Raw genomic sequence first — 16,705 nt, 5'->3', positions numbered from 1 at the left:
TGTACACATGATGTTATTCGGCTGACCCTAAGTTTCTTCTCGGCCTTGCATACTAGACCGCTCCCCAATTGCCTCATTTGGAGGCAAGAGATACTGACTATACAAAGAGGGATGATCCGCAATGCCCTGCCAGAATGAAAACTCCGACTCCAAGTCCTGTCCCAGCTGCTGGCCCCACGGGACATCAGGCTGCTGTAGTTGCTCTGACAACTGGGGAATCGTTTCCATACCCTGCTCGCTGTGGATAAAGTCAAGAAATCTCTGGATTATTTGCGTGGCTTTTGAAAGGATGGCATAGTTGGGATCTTCTGCTTTGACAACCGTGCCTCTCTCGACTTCGGCCACTAGAACAGCTAGGTCTTGAAGAACTCTGGATCTGGAAATTCGTAGGCACGGTGGTGTTGGATGCTGGTTAAGCATTGCCATTATGATTATGCCAGCAGCAGGCAACCCATAGTGAGCGATCTGCGACATCTTAGCTAAAGTTGAACTCTCGGGTTTTCAGACAGACCTTCCAGGTGAGTCTAGTGCCAGAATTTGACAGCTCCTCCCGTAGAACCGTAACCTCGACAGCAAGCTTGAGCATCTCGATCGAAACTTCAATTAGGGGTGCCGCCGGCTCGGATAGGCGATCCAACGCCAGGCGGCGGATAAGAAACGTTGTGTGCAAGTAGTTAAGACGTGTGCTGGCCACAAAGTCGCGTTCAAACGGAACGTCGCTGTGCTGTTTGATACTGGTGCTTAGACGAAAGTGCGGTGGCAGAGCGTTCCATTGCGAGTCTGCCATTTCCTGTAAGGCTCTGTTGGATCTGGTTAGTTATGCTCTCAGTGTCAACGTGTGTGTATCGACTCACTCGATCTTCTGCCGACAGTCAGTGCGGCTGTTGTCAAACATAAGCTCCATCACCTCTTCTTTCACAAAGGCGCAAAGAGCTGACCACCGGGTCTCTGCTCTGTAATTCATAACCGAGTTTGGGTCCCATTCACGAGTACCAATCGGCTCATGCGTTGCTGTAGTGCAGTCCAGAGGCAGACGGCTGTCAGGCAGTTGAAAACAAGAAAATCTCTTGCTCAGACGTGGCGGTCGACCAAGAAAAAGCGAACCATTCTTGTCTGCCGAGTATATACGCGCAAACGCGGCTTTTCGTAGTTGGATGAGAAATTGAGGTGTGTCAGACTTGGCGTCCAAGTCTTCGTGATATCCGAGTGCAAAGACGGACGCCATGACGTCCCCGAGTCTTCGATATAAGAAAAAACCTTTGAAATGTTAGTATTAGCACGCCCAAAAGAAACTCGTAACTTCACTGACTTTGATCCCCGCTTGTGTATGTGTAAGTAATCGTGTTTTCGTACTGGATCACATGTTGCAGGTCGTTTAAACAGTCCAGGGAGAGGCAGACATCTAGGGAGCAACCGACTAGGGCCAGCAACTTGACTTTCAGATCGCGCTGACTGGTCTCTGTCGTATAAAGAGTAGGGAAGAAAGGAATCTCGATCAAAGCCCGAAGAACCGCGCTTAAGAAGAGGCCTAAAGTCTCCCAGCGTGTATTTTCCCCTGTGAACTGAGCAACATATTCAGAGAAACTTGTGTTGCCGTCATACTCCAAGGGCCGGGATGTGTTGGCTAACATCTTTTGGGCCATTCTAAGGTGCCAATCTGGACCCTCGAAGGTTGATAGACAGGAGTAGTTGGATATTTGGGCGCAGAGGGCCACAAAGGGTTCTGCAAGAGGCAGGTTTACCCCCTTTTCAATCCAGAAGGAGACGAACCTCTCCATAGACGATAGACTATACGATTCTAGGAGTTGTTTTAATAGCCCGGCTCCTTTTCTAGCCAAAGGGTTATCATCCAAGGAGGGACCCTCAGGGCTTACGGAATTCGGGGAACCACTATGCCCTGTTGCAGCAGTGGGAGATTCGTCTGACTGGTCAGGAAATATTTGGTTGAAAATGGCGACATGACTTGAACGTCCGATATGCCCCGGGTTGGGATACAGGTAGGTCTTGTTGGTGACCGGGGGTTGAGAACTGGTACGAGTGGGGGTGGCATCTTGAGAGACCCGACGGCTAGGCACACACTTTTCAGCATCTACTCTAAGCTCAGTGAGATAATGGTGCAATATACCGGGAGGGGCGACTTTCTTGGGGCCGCGGTGAGGAATCACTTGCACGTTTTCTCTTGAAGGGGGACACTCTGTATGTGCATAACCCCTGCTTTTGTTGGCTCCGACAACGGGAGCAAACCGGCCGAGTGTGGTCGCATGCAAGCTTGGCTCTTCTGCAGGGATCACACGCAGGTTGCCTGGAAGCCATGTTTCGAACTTGGAGAAGGGTTGGGTATCGGAGAGCAGTGTCAATGGAACGGAGAGAAGACGGACGGCGTGTTCGGAGCGGAGAATACGCACAACCCTTTGTCGGTGAAGTCACTATGATAATGTGGGCCCGTACTCCGTGTGACCCGGACCCGAGACACCAACACTAATTCGGGTAGACTTTCCTGTCCTGCCCTCGATGGCGCCAATAACCGCGCCCAACCGGCCCGCTATTACAAGCAATAGGGCGCAAGGGCGCAAATACAAGGTCGCTTCTTATCAAAGCAGGAGACTGCGACAGCGGACAAAGAGGGGAACAGAGTTCAGTTGTTGGGCGAGGACGGGGAGTATACCCACCAACAAAGGTGTCCGGGAGAGTCTGTGAGTTAGAGGAAAGAGCCCAGGATTGAGGATTTGACTTGGAGTTAATTCAGTCTACCGCAACTCTAGACGCATCAGGATTATCTAGTATAGTAAAAAATGCTATCTAATGCCATCACTCAGAGCTTAGATCCTCGCACGCCGCGCTGCTTGATCTCCTCGACCAACTCGACGACTCTCTCTGCACACCCGTAAGATGCCTGGTATCCCCAACCAGCATGCCCATAGTTGTGAACAAGCCAGGTCGAGTCGTCAAGCTTCTCGGTCTCAATCCTAACTCCATCCTTTCGCAGTGGCCGCAAGCCCACACCATGTCGAATCACGTCCAGACCCTCAATACCCTTTCCACCAGCAATGCTAGGGAACACATTGACAACGCGCTTCATGATGCGTAGCGCGATGTTGGGATCTGGGTTGGCGTTCCAGTTACCAATGTCATAGGTTCCTCCGAGGATGGTACCTCCACCTCCTGCTCTTTGCATCACATACATAGTCTCAGTAGATCCATCGTCTGTGCCGGATACTCCAAGCATGACAGGGCCTTCGTTGCGAACCAAGACTATCTGGCCTCTTGCGGGAGTGAGTGTGGTGTCATTGACACCGCCCAGCTTGAGAGAGCCCAGGCCGGTGGCGTTGATGACAATAGACGCCGGGTAACCGGTGTGGCTCATTGTCTTGGCCTCGCTGATGTCTGAGAGAACAGCCCTCTTGACGATCACACCGTTTTTCAAGCATTGACCCAAGAGCCACTGGAGGTATGTCGCAGTGTTGATACAAACACTAGTGAGCTCGCTGCCGGATTGATACCCTTGAGGCAGCTCGTCGGCCGTCAGCTCCCGAAAATCGGGAAAGAGAGACTTGCACCAAGGGTCACGGTCAAGAAGATGATCGGTAGGGTGGACAGAACCTTTCATGTCCTTGTCTCGTCTGAATGTTCGGGCCTCTGCAACAGCTGTGGTGAGGCATTGGGCTGAGGGGCGGGAAGAAGGTTACTGACTCTGAAAGTGAATACCAGCTTCCGGGACGTCCTCAGCCAGTCTTTTCAGCTCTGGCCAAGTTCTGCTTTCCCATCGCGAGTTTTCCTTACTCGCCATCCTGCTAACTGGGTAGCTCTCACTGTCCAGGTCATCTGGTGATTGTACTCACGGCAAGAAGTTGGCGCCAGCCCATGGTGAGGTATACTCAATGTCATAGTCGCCGGGCATGTGCTTTGCAACGACGGTGACTTTGTTGTCCTTGGATAGCAGAAGGGCGGTTGTCAAGCCACTCACGCCGGCACTTGATGTGAGTCAGAAACGGGTTGTTTTCTTGAGATTGGAGGGTCTCACCCTACAACCACAATGTCTTGAGACATGTTGAATCGAGATTGAAGAGTTGAGTTGTATTTGTGTTTATGAGTTTCTTGTTGATATTTCCGAATAATGTTTACAGGTGTTCGAGTTTCGGTATCTTCGTGAGCAGTAAATCATCAAGTCGTTATCTTTTAAAGAGAGGGGAAGCGGATACCATCGGATCCGCGTTGTTTGCGCGACCGGAGGGTCATTTCTCCGATCTCGCTATCAGAGATACGGTCGGGAAGGCTTTCCTTCATCTGGAGCATCCTTGTAAGACTATTTGTTTGCTTATCATATCCTTTATTCAGAAGCAGAATGAAACCTGTACCTACAAGATTGTTTCACCCAACGGGCCGACGGTGAACGGTGTATGTCCTGACCGACAATTCTCGGACAGACTTAATGACCCCAACTCCCCAAACCCCGCAAATAGCTACCCCGGATTACGCCCTGAGCAATGACAACATCAATCTATCGAGGCCTGATTGGCTTTGCCGGGATTTAAATCCGAGATCGACGACTTCCGAGGAGCTGACCCAGCCTACCGAGGCAACCCCTCAACCGCGTCGATCCATTCCGCGTCCTCCGTTGCATTTCAACGAGGAATAATAAAGCAGCGTACAAACCATTCGTAGAATTCCTCCGGCTTAGCTAAATCTTGCAGCTTTGTCCTCAATCGTTAAAGACCTGCGAAGCCATCATGGTCTTTCATCCGCCGCCTTGGGTTCCCCCTCTTCCAGGTTCGTGAACAAACGCGTCCTTAAAATACCGATCCTAACACTGGGTAGAAATCCCAGACTCCATCACGGTTGATGAGTTTATCAATAGCGAAGCATATGGAAGGAGATCCTTTGCGAGTTCCAAGAGCCCTTACACATGCGGTGTAACTGGTCAATCTCGCAGCGCTGCAGATGTTGCTGAGCGCGTCGAGTATCTTGCTCGAGCGCTTGCCAAGAATACCCATCTTGATCCTCTCGAAGGAACAGAATGGGACAGAGTCGTGGCCATCTACTCTTTAAACACCGTAAGTTTGCGCACCAAGCCGCCGCATACCTTCTAATGAGCCAGATTGACTACATACCCGTCACCCACGCTGTCCACCGTCTCGATGGCATCGTCACTCCTGCAAGTGCTGCTCACTCAATTTCCGAGCTTGAACATCAGCTACGTTCTTCCGGTGCCAAGGCATTGTTCACTTGTGTTCCATTACTCGACAATGCGCTGAAAGCAGCGCGTGCGGTCGGGATTTCCGACAAGAACGTTTTCATTCTTCCAGTACCTGGAATTTCAGCGCCCAGTAATCTGAAGACTATTGAGGACTTAATCTCTGAAGGAAAAACCTTGCCACCTGTGCCTGTTCAGAAATGGATCCCAGGACAAGGGAGGAGACAGGTAGCCTATTTGTCTTACTCCAGCGGCACATCTGGACTTCCGGTGCGTGAAATTCTGATATTTCTGCTGTTTAGCTGTCTAACATATGATAGAAAGCCGTCATGATCTCTCACTACAATGTGATTGCATGCATTCTCATGATACACACGTTTGAACAGGGGGACCATCGGGATGGTGTTTTAAACACCCAGGTCTCTCTTGGCGTGCTCCCTTTCAGTCACATTTACGGCCTCGTAGTCGTAGCCCACGTCGCGCACTATCGAGGAGATGAGGTTATTGTTCTTCAGAAATTCCAGCTTGACCAGCTGCTGGCAGCTATCCAGCGATTCAAGATCGAGGTGCTATACGTTGTGCCGCCCATACTTGTGCAACTCCTGAGCAATCACGACAAGTGCAAGAAATACGATCTTAGCAGTGTTCGTCTCGCTTTCTCGGGAGCTGCTCCATTGGGCAGTGAGGCGAGCCACAAGATGTTGGAACTCTTCCCCAAGTGGAAAATCAGCCAAGGCTATGGTATGTGCTGCCGTGTGTGATTCTGGATAAATCTGACAGCGCACGCTAGGCCTGACGGAAGCTTCACCGTCAGTCTTACACAGTAGCGAGACTGACTCGCTGATGGGGTCCTCCGGTTCGCTGCTGCCTGGTGTCAAGGCCAAGATCATCGATCAATATGGCAAAGAAGTGACTGAGCACGAGACACCAGGCGAGCTTTACGTGCAATCACCCAACGTAACTTTAGGATACTTGAACAACGCCAAAGCTAACGCCGAGACGTTTGTGTGGGACAAAGACGGACGATGGCTAAGGACAGGCGATGAGGTACTTGTGCGAAAGTCTCCTGGCGGTTTTGAGCTCTTCGTGGTTGTGGATCGGATCAAGGAACTTATCAAAGTCAAGGTAAGCCTAAATGACCCTTTGAAAGCGTTGTCTAACACTCTTAGGGTCATCAAGTAGCTCCAGCTGAGCTTGAGGCTCATCTCCTCGACCATCCCCATGTTTCTGACTGCGCTGTCATTGGGATCCACGACGACAGAGCAGGCGAAGTGCCGTTGGCATTTGTTGTGAAGAGTAAGGAAGCCAGCAACCTATCGCACGAAGAAGTCGAAAGGTCGATTCATGAACATGTTGAATCGCACAAGGCGAGACACAAGTGGTTAAAGGGCGGCATCAGGTTTTTGGAGCTTGTTCCCAAGTCTCCTAGCGGGAAGATCTTACGGCGAGTGTTGAGGTCTCAGGCTGTTCCCGTGGGCAAGAAAGAGCTTGCAAAGCTTTAGATTATCTGTCAAAGTATCTGGTCTCATAGAGTCGTTCAAAGTCATAGAATCATTCGAGTCTAGCTACCATGTCATGCATTTTCATTTATCAGGGAGTGTCCTGCCAGCACAACCTAATCTTTTCTTTTCTTGAACTCCGCCATATCAAACCTTCCCATTCTGCTGTCCCTTTTCAAAGTATGATCGAACAGCACGACCAAAACGTTCCATCGCTCGGTCCAAAGTATCCTCTTTCGCCGCGGCAAACGTCAGACGGAAGCTGACTTGCTTTAAATCCTTCACATTGGGCATGAACCAACTGGCTTTGCTGACCAGCACTCCATTCTCTTGGGCTCTGGAGAAAATATCTCCTTCAACCTCGAGATATTTTTGCCACGGCTCGGATCCGTTGACTTGATTTATCGTTGGGTTGCTCTTGGATAAGTCAAGGTCAATCCATAAAAACATGCCAACTTCTGGAACCTGCCACACGCAGTATTCAGAAGGAAGGTGCTTCTCGCACGCTGCGACGAGGACATCTCGTCTTCGACGATACTCGGCAGAGAGGTTCATCAACCACCGGATAAACCCTTCGTGACCCCAAGTCACATCCAAGAGTTTGTATGCCATGACTTGTGAGGGGCCACTTGGACAGACGACGCCGACTTCTGAGTAACATATGAACTTTTCAATGACTTGGGAGCTTCCTGTCACCCATCCGCAGCGTAGACCTGGGGCTAGGATCTTGGAGGTTGTGTCCATTCTGAGAACACGGCCAGAGACATCAAGAGACAGATAAGATACTGGCAGGCTTTTGATGTAGTCATCCAGATCGGTAGGAGGTGCATCGGTGGTGTGCTTTCCCATCTGGAAATAGAAATAAGGGTCGTCCTCGAGGATAAAGAGGTTGTGCTTCTCAGCAAGCTGGTAGATCTCCTTCCGTCGCTCCAAACTCTGCGTTGTGCTTGTTGGGTTCTGCCCACTTGGGATCGTGTATAGAACAAAAGGCTTCCGGCCTTTCTTCGAGTCCCAAGTCTCCAACTTGTGGTCTAGATCTGCGGGTATGATGCCTTGGTCATCCATCTCGATGCCCAGGATCTTCAACCCTTGGGACTGAGCGGCAGTAATAGTGCCTGAGTACATGTACCCGTCCATAAGGACAGTATCACCAGGGTTGGTGAAGATGCGAAAGGCAATCTCCATGGCAGAGGTGGTGCCACAGCTGAGGACTGTCTCCCAATCTTGGTAAGGGGGGTTGTGTAGTAGCTCCGTGTGCTCAGTGAGGTATCGAAGAAGATGAGGAGATCCTGAAGAGTAGCCATAGTTCATGGCAATGCCAAGGTCGTAGTCAGACTCGCCTTTGGTGCAGCCCATCCGGACACCTGACTCAAGAGGGCTCTTGGCGCCGGGTGATGAACTATCGGGGCAGAAAAGGTCCATAGATTCCCAGGGGAAGTACTCGGCAGAAGGTCGAGCAACTCCCAGGCTGATCATGTCAGGATGGTTGAAGGTCCTGGATGCGAGCTTCAGGGGTGAGATGATTTGGTTATGGCTGTCAACGCTGAAACGGTCGTCCCATCTTTTGGCCTTGGGCTTGTCTTCAACATTCTTGAGTTTGTAAAAGGTTGATGATGCATAAGGTGCGGTGACTTTTGGAAGGGGATCAGAGGATGCCCGGTTTTGTTCAATCTGGGCAAGCTTCTTGCGCAACATGGTGACGGATAGTTGGTGAGGAGAAGAGAAAGAAGGCAGAGTTCAATGGGTATACTCAAATTGAGAAGAGAACAAGGGAAGCAATCCCGCCATTACTAAATTTATATCCCCACGGAGTATTGGTCTCTTTTGACGGGGTCTAGGCGCCGGAGCTGGCGTCGGCGTGTCGGAGAGAAAGTGGGACCGGAGTGTCACGGCCGGAGAAAGCGGGCCTCGGCGTAGAGATGGATATCGGCTATCGGGTTTGTCTTGATCACCCTTCGACCCCATCTTTCGTCCTACTTAAACACGCATGCACGACTATAACAATCCCTGCTCTGACACTCACACTTCACTCAATCCTCGACTCTCCCATCCGCTATCATGTCTTCATCTATCAAGCTTGCGGAATACCTCTTTACTCGTCTACGCCAATTGGGCGTTGATTCCATCCACGGAGTCCCGGGAGATTACAACCTCACTCTCCTCGATTACGTTCAGCCTTCAGGCCTGCGATGGGTCGGAAACGCCAATGAGCTCAACGCCGCCTATGCTGCCGATGGCTATGCAAGGATCAAGGGTCTCGGGGCCATCGTCACAACCTTTGGTGTCGGCGAGCTGTCTGCAATCAATGCCATTGCCGGCGCATACGCCGAATTTGCTCCAGTAGTGCATATCGTTGGCATCCCAGTCCGGGACGCTCAGGAATCTCGTCGGCTGATTCACCATACCTTCAACGATGGTGAATATCGCCGCTTCGCAGCTATGCATGCGCACGTCACTGTGTATCAGGCCTGCTTAAACGACCCTCGGACAAGCGCAGAGCAGATTGATGAGGCTCTCAGGCAGTGTCTACTACACAGCCGGCCCGTCTACATCGAAGTCCCCGTTGATATGGTGGCCAAGCCTCTGTCCAGGGAGAGACTAGGGTCTCCAATCGTCCTCCCGGAAGCGCAGCCCAACAAGGATGAAGATGAGGTCCTTGTCAAGGTCATGAACAGAATCTACAGCGCAAAACAGCCTCTTATCGTCGTCGATGGCGAGACCAGGCCGCTTAGAATCTGCGAGGACGTTCAGACTCTCGTCAAGAACACCAAGTGGCCAACATGGTCAATGCCTTTCGGCAAGGGTCTTACAGATGAGACGCTAGACAACTTCCACGGAGTCTACAAGGGGTGTTTTGATGATCAAACCGTTCAGGACTTTTACCAAGGCTCAGACTTGGTCCTCTTCTTTGGTCCGCATTTCAGCAACACCAACAGCAGCAATTACACCACCATTCCAAAAGACGACGCCGCAATCTTGTTTACTATCAATGGAGTACAGATTGGCACTCGGCTATTCAGAGATGTATCATCCAAGAACATCGTCTCCCGCCTAGTACGCGATCTGGATTCCAAGAAAGTGCCATCCTACACCCCTTATCCCAAGCTGCCTCGCGACGTCCTCCTTCCCATCCCGGATAAACCGACAGATGAGATTCTCGCTCAAGACAAGTTGTGGAAGACTCTGGCAAACGTCATTGAGCCTGGAGACATTATTCTCGGCGAGACTGGTACTGCTGGCTTCGGCGTTCGAGAGATGGCCATTCCTCAGCACACTAGGGTCTTTACACCTGTGACTTGGCTGTCCATTGGTTACATGCTACCTGGAGCCCAGGGAGCTGCCCTTGCACAGAAAGAGCTTATCGAGGCTTCCAAGTACCATGGTTTATCATCAGCAAAGACCATCCTAGTCATCGGCGATGGAAGTTTCCAAATGACAGTCCAAGAACTCGCAACCATGGTTCGGCATCATCTCAACGTCGTCGTCTTCCTGATCAACAACGACGGCTACACCATCGAGCGATGCATCCACGGACGGAATCAAGAGTATAACGACGTCACACCTTGGCGATATCTCCAAGCACCATCCTTCTTTGGAGCCAAGGAGACAACTTATACTGGTTCAGCAAAGACTTGGCGTGAGCTGAAGGAGGTACTAGAGCACGAGGGGTTGACAAAGGGTAAGGAGCTTAGGATGGTGGAGATCTTTTTGGATCGGGACGATTGTCCCAAGGGGCCATTGTGGAACTATATGGAGGCACAAAAGAATGGTAAGGGAGTCTTGAACTAGGCAGGCACAATATCAGAATATAGACGAAATTTATGCATTCTCAAGCCGCTGTAGTTTGGGGTTCCTGTCTCAAGTGCTGATGAATTCTACCATCTTCTCAAGAGCAACCGTATCACCTTCTACCGTCCCGGCCAACCTCTTGGGCACCCATCCCTCTGTATACCCGCCACCAAAGTCGACAATCCAAGCATCCTTATTGCTATCGATCAAGATGTTGTCCGGCTTAGCATCTCCCCAGACGAGCCCAGCATTGTGTAGCTGGGTGATGATGTCCCGGAGCTGGGCTGCCCATTTCTCGCGCAGGGCTGTTGGCGTCTCGGGCTTGATAGCACACGACAGTGTCAGATTTTTGCAGTCGATATAAGTGAGCAAAAGGCCAAGAATTGCGCCGCTGTTGTCCTGCACTAGACCATGGAGGTGTGAGACCCTGGTCGTACTGTCAAGCCGTGCCTTGTCGATCTTGTTATAAGTATCCAGCTCGGTCTTGAGGAACTGCTTGTCGCCGCGATGCATGAGCTTCAAGAATGCGACGGTGTCGTCCTTCAGGAGAACTTTGCGTGGTGTGTGATTAGGAGGCCCAATGACCTTCTCCTCGCAGACTCGGATTTCGGACGGTTTGAAAGTGGTCCAGGGCGCACAGAATTCGTCAGGGAGAAGAATGCCAAACATTGAATCTTGGTTCTGGTTTTCGCATTTCTCCGGAACTAGATTATCGGAGACCGCTCGCAAGGTGTAGACAAAAGTTTCGGGGTTGAAAAAGTCGTCAAGGGTCGACTGCCGCGTCTTGGCTGGAGGGGGTAATTCCCGGAAGAGGGGGAACAGAGGCTCAGCAGCCCAATCCCAGAGGTCTTCGACAGTGAAACCATCCAGCTCGAACTCCTCAGCGACTCGTAGAAGGAAAAGGTAACGCTCTTTCAGCTTGGGTGATTCGGACAAGTTGTCGGCGACCAAACGCAGGACAAAGCGTTTGCCATTGCACATAACCGTCAGCTCCGAATCGGTGTTTCTGATGCTGAAATGGAATCCAACGACGCTCCAGTCTGGCAGTGTCTGCGACAGCGACATCATATCGCCACAGGTTTAAGAGATACCAGTGCTCATGCTGCTCGGGACAGAAGGCATAGTTGTGTTGATGACGGACCATTGTGCCTCAGCCCCGGAAGCGAGGAGTGGATGGATACTAGACTGGGTACATTTTGCATGATTGCCAATGATTAGTGTTCAACTACCAGTTTCCATTCCATGCTCTTGGAACTCTCAGATATCTGGAAATAAGATAAAGCCACAAAGCGGACGAGGCACGTCAGCATGATCAATCAAAGCAAACGATCCTTTGGCCTAGGTGCCATGATTAATACTGTTATCGGTCATAGGTTCTGTCGGGTCGAGTGGACTCAAAGCAGGGGCGCAGATCAACGCTTATACTCAGGTGTTGCTGTTCTGAATGGCTCACTCAGTGAGCTAGTTAATATGTTCTTTATATTCTATAGGAGCTAGACTATACACAGAGATTATTTTAGATCGTGATGCTTTCCCAAGAGAGCTTTGTAGAAGTATCTAGGGCTCCAAGGAAGGAGCAGATGGTTTAACTAGAGGGTCATAGGATAAGAGTGCAGAGCATTCTGATGTTATAGCGATTGCCATTTCCTCATGAACCCTGCCTCGCTATCCGGCGGGCTACACATTGGCACTCTCCGCGCGAGACAGAGCAGCTTATCGGGTACTGCTAAGCCATGCATCTAATCAGAAAGCATCTGCGAGCCCAGGTCACTTCAATCAGGCACTGCTGCCCAAGTCACGTGTGCGCTGGGAGGCCGACCACGCGTGCGAGGGCATATTACGCAGACAATGCCGTCACAACCCCGCCCAAACATCATCACAACTTCTCTACCCTCACGATGGGTTTCTGCTGTGGTTTTGATATTTACCCTCGGCTCGAGGTGACTCCTGAGAACAGGGAGGCCTACCAACGATTCCTCGATGAGATTATAGACATCTACAAGGACACATATGATCTAAGAGGAAGACGGGATGACGGCAAAGTACTGGAGATGCCAACAGATTCTGACCATCCCGATCACTTCGACGAAGTCAACATTTGCTTCATGGTCGGCGAGTGTCCGCATATGCCCAGCAACCCCGAGCGATGCGACTACTTTCTCCGCTTCAGCTCAAAGGTCAGTGGGCGCCTGACAGCCTCTGCTGAGCCGTACATCAGAAGCGTGTACAAGATTGCAAAGAAGCATTTTGGCAGCAGGGTTCATTTTTGGCATGAACTGCGAGAGACGGATGATCAGCGGCAATGGGGCTGTTATGATTGGCAGCAAATCCACGACGCAGAAAAAGAGCTCAGAGAGCTGGAAAGGGGAAAGGAGTCTATCTGAAAAGTTGCGACTGGCAAGCGCGAGGAGAGATGGTATCGATGTTGATCGACGTCACTGGTTGATGTCGGGGGCCAACACCTTCTCTTAAGGATTCAGCCAGTTTATGTAACGAAGAGCTCTCATATCGATGATAGGGTGTTGGTTTCCTCAAATTGTTACAACAGCAATACCCTGACACTATTTGTTGATGGCTCACTCAGTGAGCTCAGATGTTCTCTACGTTTAGTAGAAACTAGGTTATGTACAATTATTATTTATCCAGTACAGGAGAAGAGAAGTTTTCAGCTTTTTTGTGTTTTATCCAGTTCCCGGATATCAACGTGCCTCAGCCCTGATAGTCTGCTGGACGCCCTTCTCCGTAGGCGGCTCAACCTCTCCATCAGTCGACTTGTTCTCATCAAGCTTGGCATCATCCACCTTGGTAAGATCGATGGTCTTGAGGAAGAACATGACGATGAGCATGGGTGCGAGGGCGGCTGTGGCGGCAATGGCGAGGAGTTGCTGAGTCTCGCAATATGACTTGTCAATGGCGGCGCGGACGGGGGTGCCCTTGGCGAACTTTTGGGCGGCGACAATGGACTTGTAGATGGGCATAGCCTTGGCCTTGGCGTTTTCGGGGAGGTACTTAACGAGCTTCTTGGGGAGCATGTTGTTCCAGATGGCACCGCTCACACTGGGAGAGTTAGCATTGCTCTTAGTACGTATGCAGAGGAAACTTACCTAGTACCGATGGCACCACCAAGGTTCATGGAGGCGTAGTAAACGCCAGTGACAACAGGAACATCACGCTTAGCGACGAGAGCCTGGATGGAGACCTGGGCGGCAGTCTGATAGAACGCACGGCCGACACCGACGAGGGTCTTGGCGGTGATGAAGGAGGCTTCATTGGCACTTCCTCCGTTCTGATTGACAAAGTAGATCTGGAGACCCTGGCCGAGAACAACGAGAGGAACACCGATAAAGATAAAGATCTGAGTGCGCTTGCTGTACTTCATGAGGACACCGACAAGGACGGAAGCGATCTGGAAAGCAACACGGAGGGCATTACTGTAAATGGTCAGTATACCTATCTTGAAAATGGTTATTAGAGGACATACTCAATACGGGTGGAGTGGCCTGGGCTGAATCCACCGGCAACCTGGAGATAGCTGGGGAAGAAGATGGTGAAGCAAGAGTAGTGGAAGAAGTCGAGCATGGACAGAATGCAAGCCGCAATGACGGTTCTCTCCTTGATCATGCGGAAAGGCACGAAGGGTTCCTTGGCGAACTTGGCGTCCCAGACGAAAAAGACGGCGACGATAACAACTCCGATAACGAGCATGGCGATGTATCCGCCCTGGTCCCATCGATCGCTTCGCTTAGCGCCGGTGAGGGAGAGGGGAATCAGAGTGAGACCGAGACCGACGACGAGAAGGACAGCGCCGAGGATATCGAGATCGACCCAGAAGAGGTTGATGAGACGCTTTCCAAGAGGCTGAGACTTGTCGGCAGCATCCCAAGCACCTTCACGGCGGTAACCATTCTTTCGGGCCTTGCGCTGGAGGATGTAGAGAGTGATGATGAGAGGCGCAGCGCAGAAGGGGAGGATAACAGCCCACATTCCGTATCCCCATCGCCAAGTCGAGTGCTTGAGGACGCTGTCGGCGACAATGGATCCAAGATACAGAGTTGGGATAGAGGCGACGGATTCGGGGAGAGATGTCCAGAAACCTCGGTTGATCAGGCTGGTTGTGTCGGCGATGAAGACTTGTTGCATGATGACGTATCCAGTGTCACCGATAGACTCGAAGATGCCTCCAGCCTGTATTTGTTAGCGGTGTTTTGAGAAGGCTAGGAGGGGGCTTACAATGTAGGTGGCAATGTTCTGGCAGGCGGCGTACATGACCTGCGAGAGAACAAGGAAGAGGATGGAAAAGGTGAGGCCCTCAGCGCGACCAAAGACCTGGACATGTAAGATGACGAATTGTAGTTTTAGTTTGAGTAACTTGCATTGGAGAACTTGGCCATGATGGGATATGTGACGAGACCGATAATGGTACCGACGACATTGGCGGTGGTCAAAGCAGAGTGCTTCTTGAACTCGGACGTGGCGTAGGCATCATACACCTTGGTTGCATACTTGAGGAATGAGGTGATGAAGGTAGTAGCAAATAGACTATAGTTGTCAGTATAATCAAGACAGAATTATGTCAAAAACTGACCCCGTAAAGGCGACGATCAAGGCCCTCCGAGACCACGTCTCGGCCAGAATATCCGTATTGGTCGGGACATGGCGCTCCTCAGTAGTAACACCCTCTTCCTTTTTGGCCGCCTCGAGATCAGCCGAGCTTCGAGGATTAGACGCAGTATCTGCAGCCATTTTCGAAAGACAGAAAGAAGAGAGAAATTGAGTTGTTATCCTTGCTGTGGTTCACAATCAGATCCTTCCAATGCAACGCTACGGGGCCAACAGCCCAAGTTTATATTCTGCTCGTGTCTCGGACCCTCGTCGTCAACAGCGGAGGCATTTCCGCCTAGCCCACATCCCGGTGCGGCGACCAACCGAGATCGGTCTCACTCACATGTCATGCCACTACCGTAAAACTCTGAGCGTGGGGTTCTGTACCTTCTATGGATCCATCTAATCTTATCAGATCACCGCCTCACTGGCTGCTTGACGCAAGGATCGACCAGACTTTCAAAACACGCGGCGTGGGTTCCACTGTGGGCTGACCCGATTTCTCCTTGGCATTAACCGTGATGGACACCTGAAAAACCGTGATCTAACCGTGATCTAACCGTGATCCAAGGAAAAAGGCCTCACCCTGTCCCTGCCTGTCTTCTCCGCGTTGGGAATAGCTTCACGGACGAGGGAACCCTGAACACGCGACATTTTTTAATGCCCACATGCAAACGGTCAGATCTGGGAGCTTGGCGTGGGAGGTCTTTTGAGGTTTAGATCCTGGTAACGAACCCGTCCTGCTGGTTCAGAGCTCAAGCTTGAACTGTCCACCTATGACAGGCCTAGGAGATGAGAGAGCTTGGTGTTTTTCACCCCACTGTCATCGGGTCATGGCGGCTTTCGAGATGCCCTTCACGATGCAGCTCAACGGCGCGATCTCGGCTGTTCTTTTTTGACACGAGACACATTGGAGCACATGGTCACTGCGGATGGAATCACCCGGTAGTGTATTCCCAGCCGTTACCAGTCTGTTGGAACAAGCCTTGACTGGGGGTAGCTCAGCTTTCTTTCAACTCGACGACTCATGTTATTGATCTTGTGTGTGTAAGAAAATGTCTTGGTGACGCCGCCGAGAACTTGGCGGAAACATAAGACCACTTGATCTGACTCGCTTGCCACGCGGTAGATTATCAGCGCAGTTTATCAATCGCATCAGACGACCTTTGTTATACGCCAAGGAGCGGCCGCGCAAATCCATTCATCGTCTTGGAAAGACAAATGTCAGACGCTCAATGCTGATCATCCGGAAACTCGGTAGTACGGGAATATCCTAGTTCCGGACAAAGACTCTTCCTCCGTGTCCCCGATCGTAGACGGCGACCTGATGAGAGGCAACCCGGGCCATTACCTCCGTGGATACGTAAAAAGCGCACCGGCCAAGGTTCGGGATTTGATAATGGAGGTCTTACAGGGCTGACCCATCGTTCTAGAGTTTAAAAGCGCCACGAAAAAGAAGACATTTTTCGCTTGCTAGACGAGGGAGACATTTGGGGTTCATGCATATTGACCGTTACCGTGGCGCCACTCGGAACAGCCCCCCTCTCTTGCGTGGGTACGCTTGGACTTGGACTTGGCAAGCTAGAAAAAGTTCCGTACTTTGTTCTCATTTTAGACCTTGTCT

The 16,705-nt window shown here is 51.1% G+C and overlaps 7 protein-coding genes across 7 annotated transcripts; 3 read left to right on the top strand and 4 right to left on the bottom strand.

Moving 5' to 3' along the window:
- Positions 1 to 27: 27 nt before the first annotated feature.
- Positions 28 to 4,047, bottom strand: MRS44_004201 (uncharacterized protein; the record flags this gene model as incomplete). Its single annotated transcript, XM_065622099.1, has 10 exons — positions 28 to 465; positions 512 to 800; positions 855 to 1,257; positions 1,310 to 2,409; positions 2,449 to 2,542; positions 2,670 to 2,730; positions 2,834 to 3,636; positions 3,691 to 3,788; positions 3,840 to 3,971; positions 4,022 to 4,047. The coding sequence occupies 10 exons, from the start codon at positions 4,045 to 4,047 to the stop codon at positions 28 to 30; spliced, it is 3,444 nt and encodes a 1,147-aa protein (XP_065478171.1).
- A 680-nt stretch (positions 4,048 to 4,727) lies between these two features.
- Positions 4,728 to 6,693, top strand: MRS44_004200 (uncharacterized protein; the record flags this gene model as incomplete). Its single annotated transcript, XM_046277689.2, has 6 exons — positions 4,728 to 4,767; positions 4,816 to 5,051; positions 5,096 to 5,461; positions 5,512 to 5,932; positions 5,982 to 6,316; positions 6,361 to 6,693. The coding sequence occupies 6 exons, from the start codon at positions 4,728 to 4,730 to the stop codon at positions 6,691 to 6,693; spliced, it is 1,731 nt and encodes a 576-aa protein (XP_046125664.2).
- Positions 6,694 to 6,837: 144 nt separating this feature from the next.
- Positions 6,838 to 8,385, bottom strand: MRS44_004199 (uncharacterized protein; the record flags this gene model as incomplete). Its single annotated transcript, XM_046277688.2, has 1 exon — positions 6,838 to 8,385. One exon carries the CDS (start codon positions 8,383 to 8,385, stop codon positions 6,838 to 6,840), a length of 1,548 nt encoding a protein of 515 aa, XP_046125663.1.
- A 363-nt stretch (positions 8,386 to 8,748) lies between these two features.
- On the top strand, positions 8,749 to 10,479 carry MRS44_004198 (uncharacterized protein; the record flags this gene model as incomplete). The annotated part of the gene is made up of 1 exon (XM_046279735.2): positions 8,749 to 10,479. One exon carries the CDS (start codon positions 8,749 to 8,751, stop codon positions 10,477 to 10,479), a length of 1,731 nt encoding a protein of 576 aa, XP_046125662.2.
- A 69-nt stretch (positions 10,480 to 10,548) lies between these two features.
- On the bottom strand, positions 10,549 to 11,547 carry MRS44_004197 (uncharacterized protein; the record flags this gene model as incomplete). The annotated part of the gene is made up of 1 exon (XM_065622098.1): positions 10,549 to 11,547. The coding sequence occupies one exon, from the start codon at positions 11,545 to 11,547 to the stop codon at positions 10,549 to 10,551; it is 999 nt and encodes a 332-aa protein (XP_065478170.1).
- Positions 11,548 to 12,377: 830 nt separating this feature from the next.
- MRS44_004196 (uncharacterized protein) lies at positions 12,378 to 12,863 on the top strand (the record flags this gene model as incomplete). The annotated part of the gene is made up of 1 exon (XM_046279046.2): positions 12,378 to 12,863. One exon carries the CDS (start codon positions 12,378 to 12,380, stop codon positions 12,861 to 12,863), a length of 486 nt encoding a protein of 161 aa, XP_046125660.2.
- A 315-nt stretch (positions 12,864 to 13,178) lies between these two features.
- On the bottom strand, positions 13,179 to 15,222 carry MRS44_004195 (uncharacterized protein; the record flags this gene model as incomplete). The annotated part of the gene is made up of 6 exons (XM_065622097.1): positions 13,179 to 13,536; positions 13,584 to 13,910; positions 13,961 to 14,664; positions 14,710 to 14,805; positions 14,886 to 15,018; positions 15,065 to 15,222. The coding sequence occupies 6 exons, from the start codon at positions 15,220 to 15,222 to the stop codon at positions 13,179 to 13,181; spliced, it is 1,776 nt and encodes a 591-aa protein (XP_065478169.1).
- Positions 15,223 to 16,705: the final 1,483 nt, after the last annotated feature.

Source organism: Fusarium solani (assembly GCF_023522795.1).
Source record: "Fusarium solani strain SB1 chromosome Unknown bctg00000002, whole genome shotgun sequence".
NCBI lineage: Eukaryota > Fungi > Ascomycota > Sordariomycetes > Hypocreales > Nectriaceae > Fusarium > Fusarium solani.
Note: the sequence above shows the minus strand (reverse complement) of the source record. Positions and strands in the feature narration are given on the sequence as shown.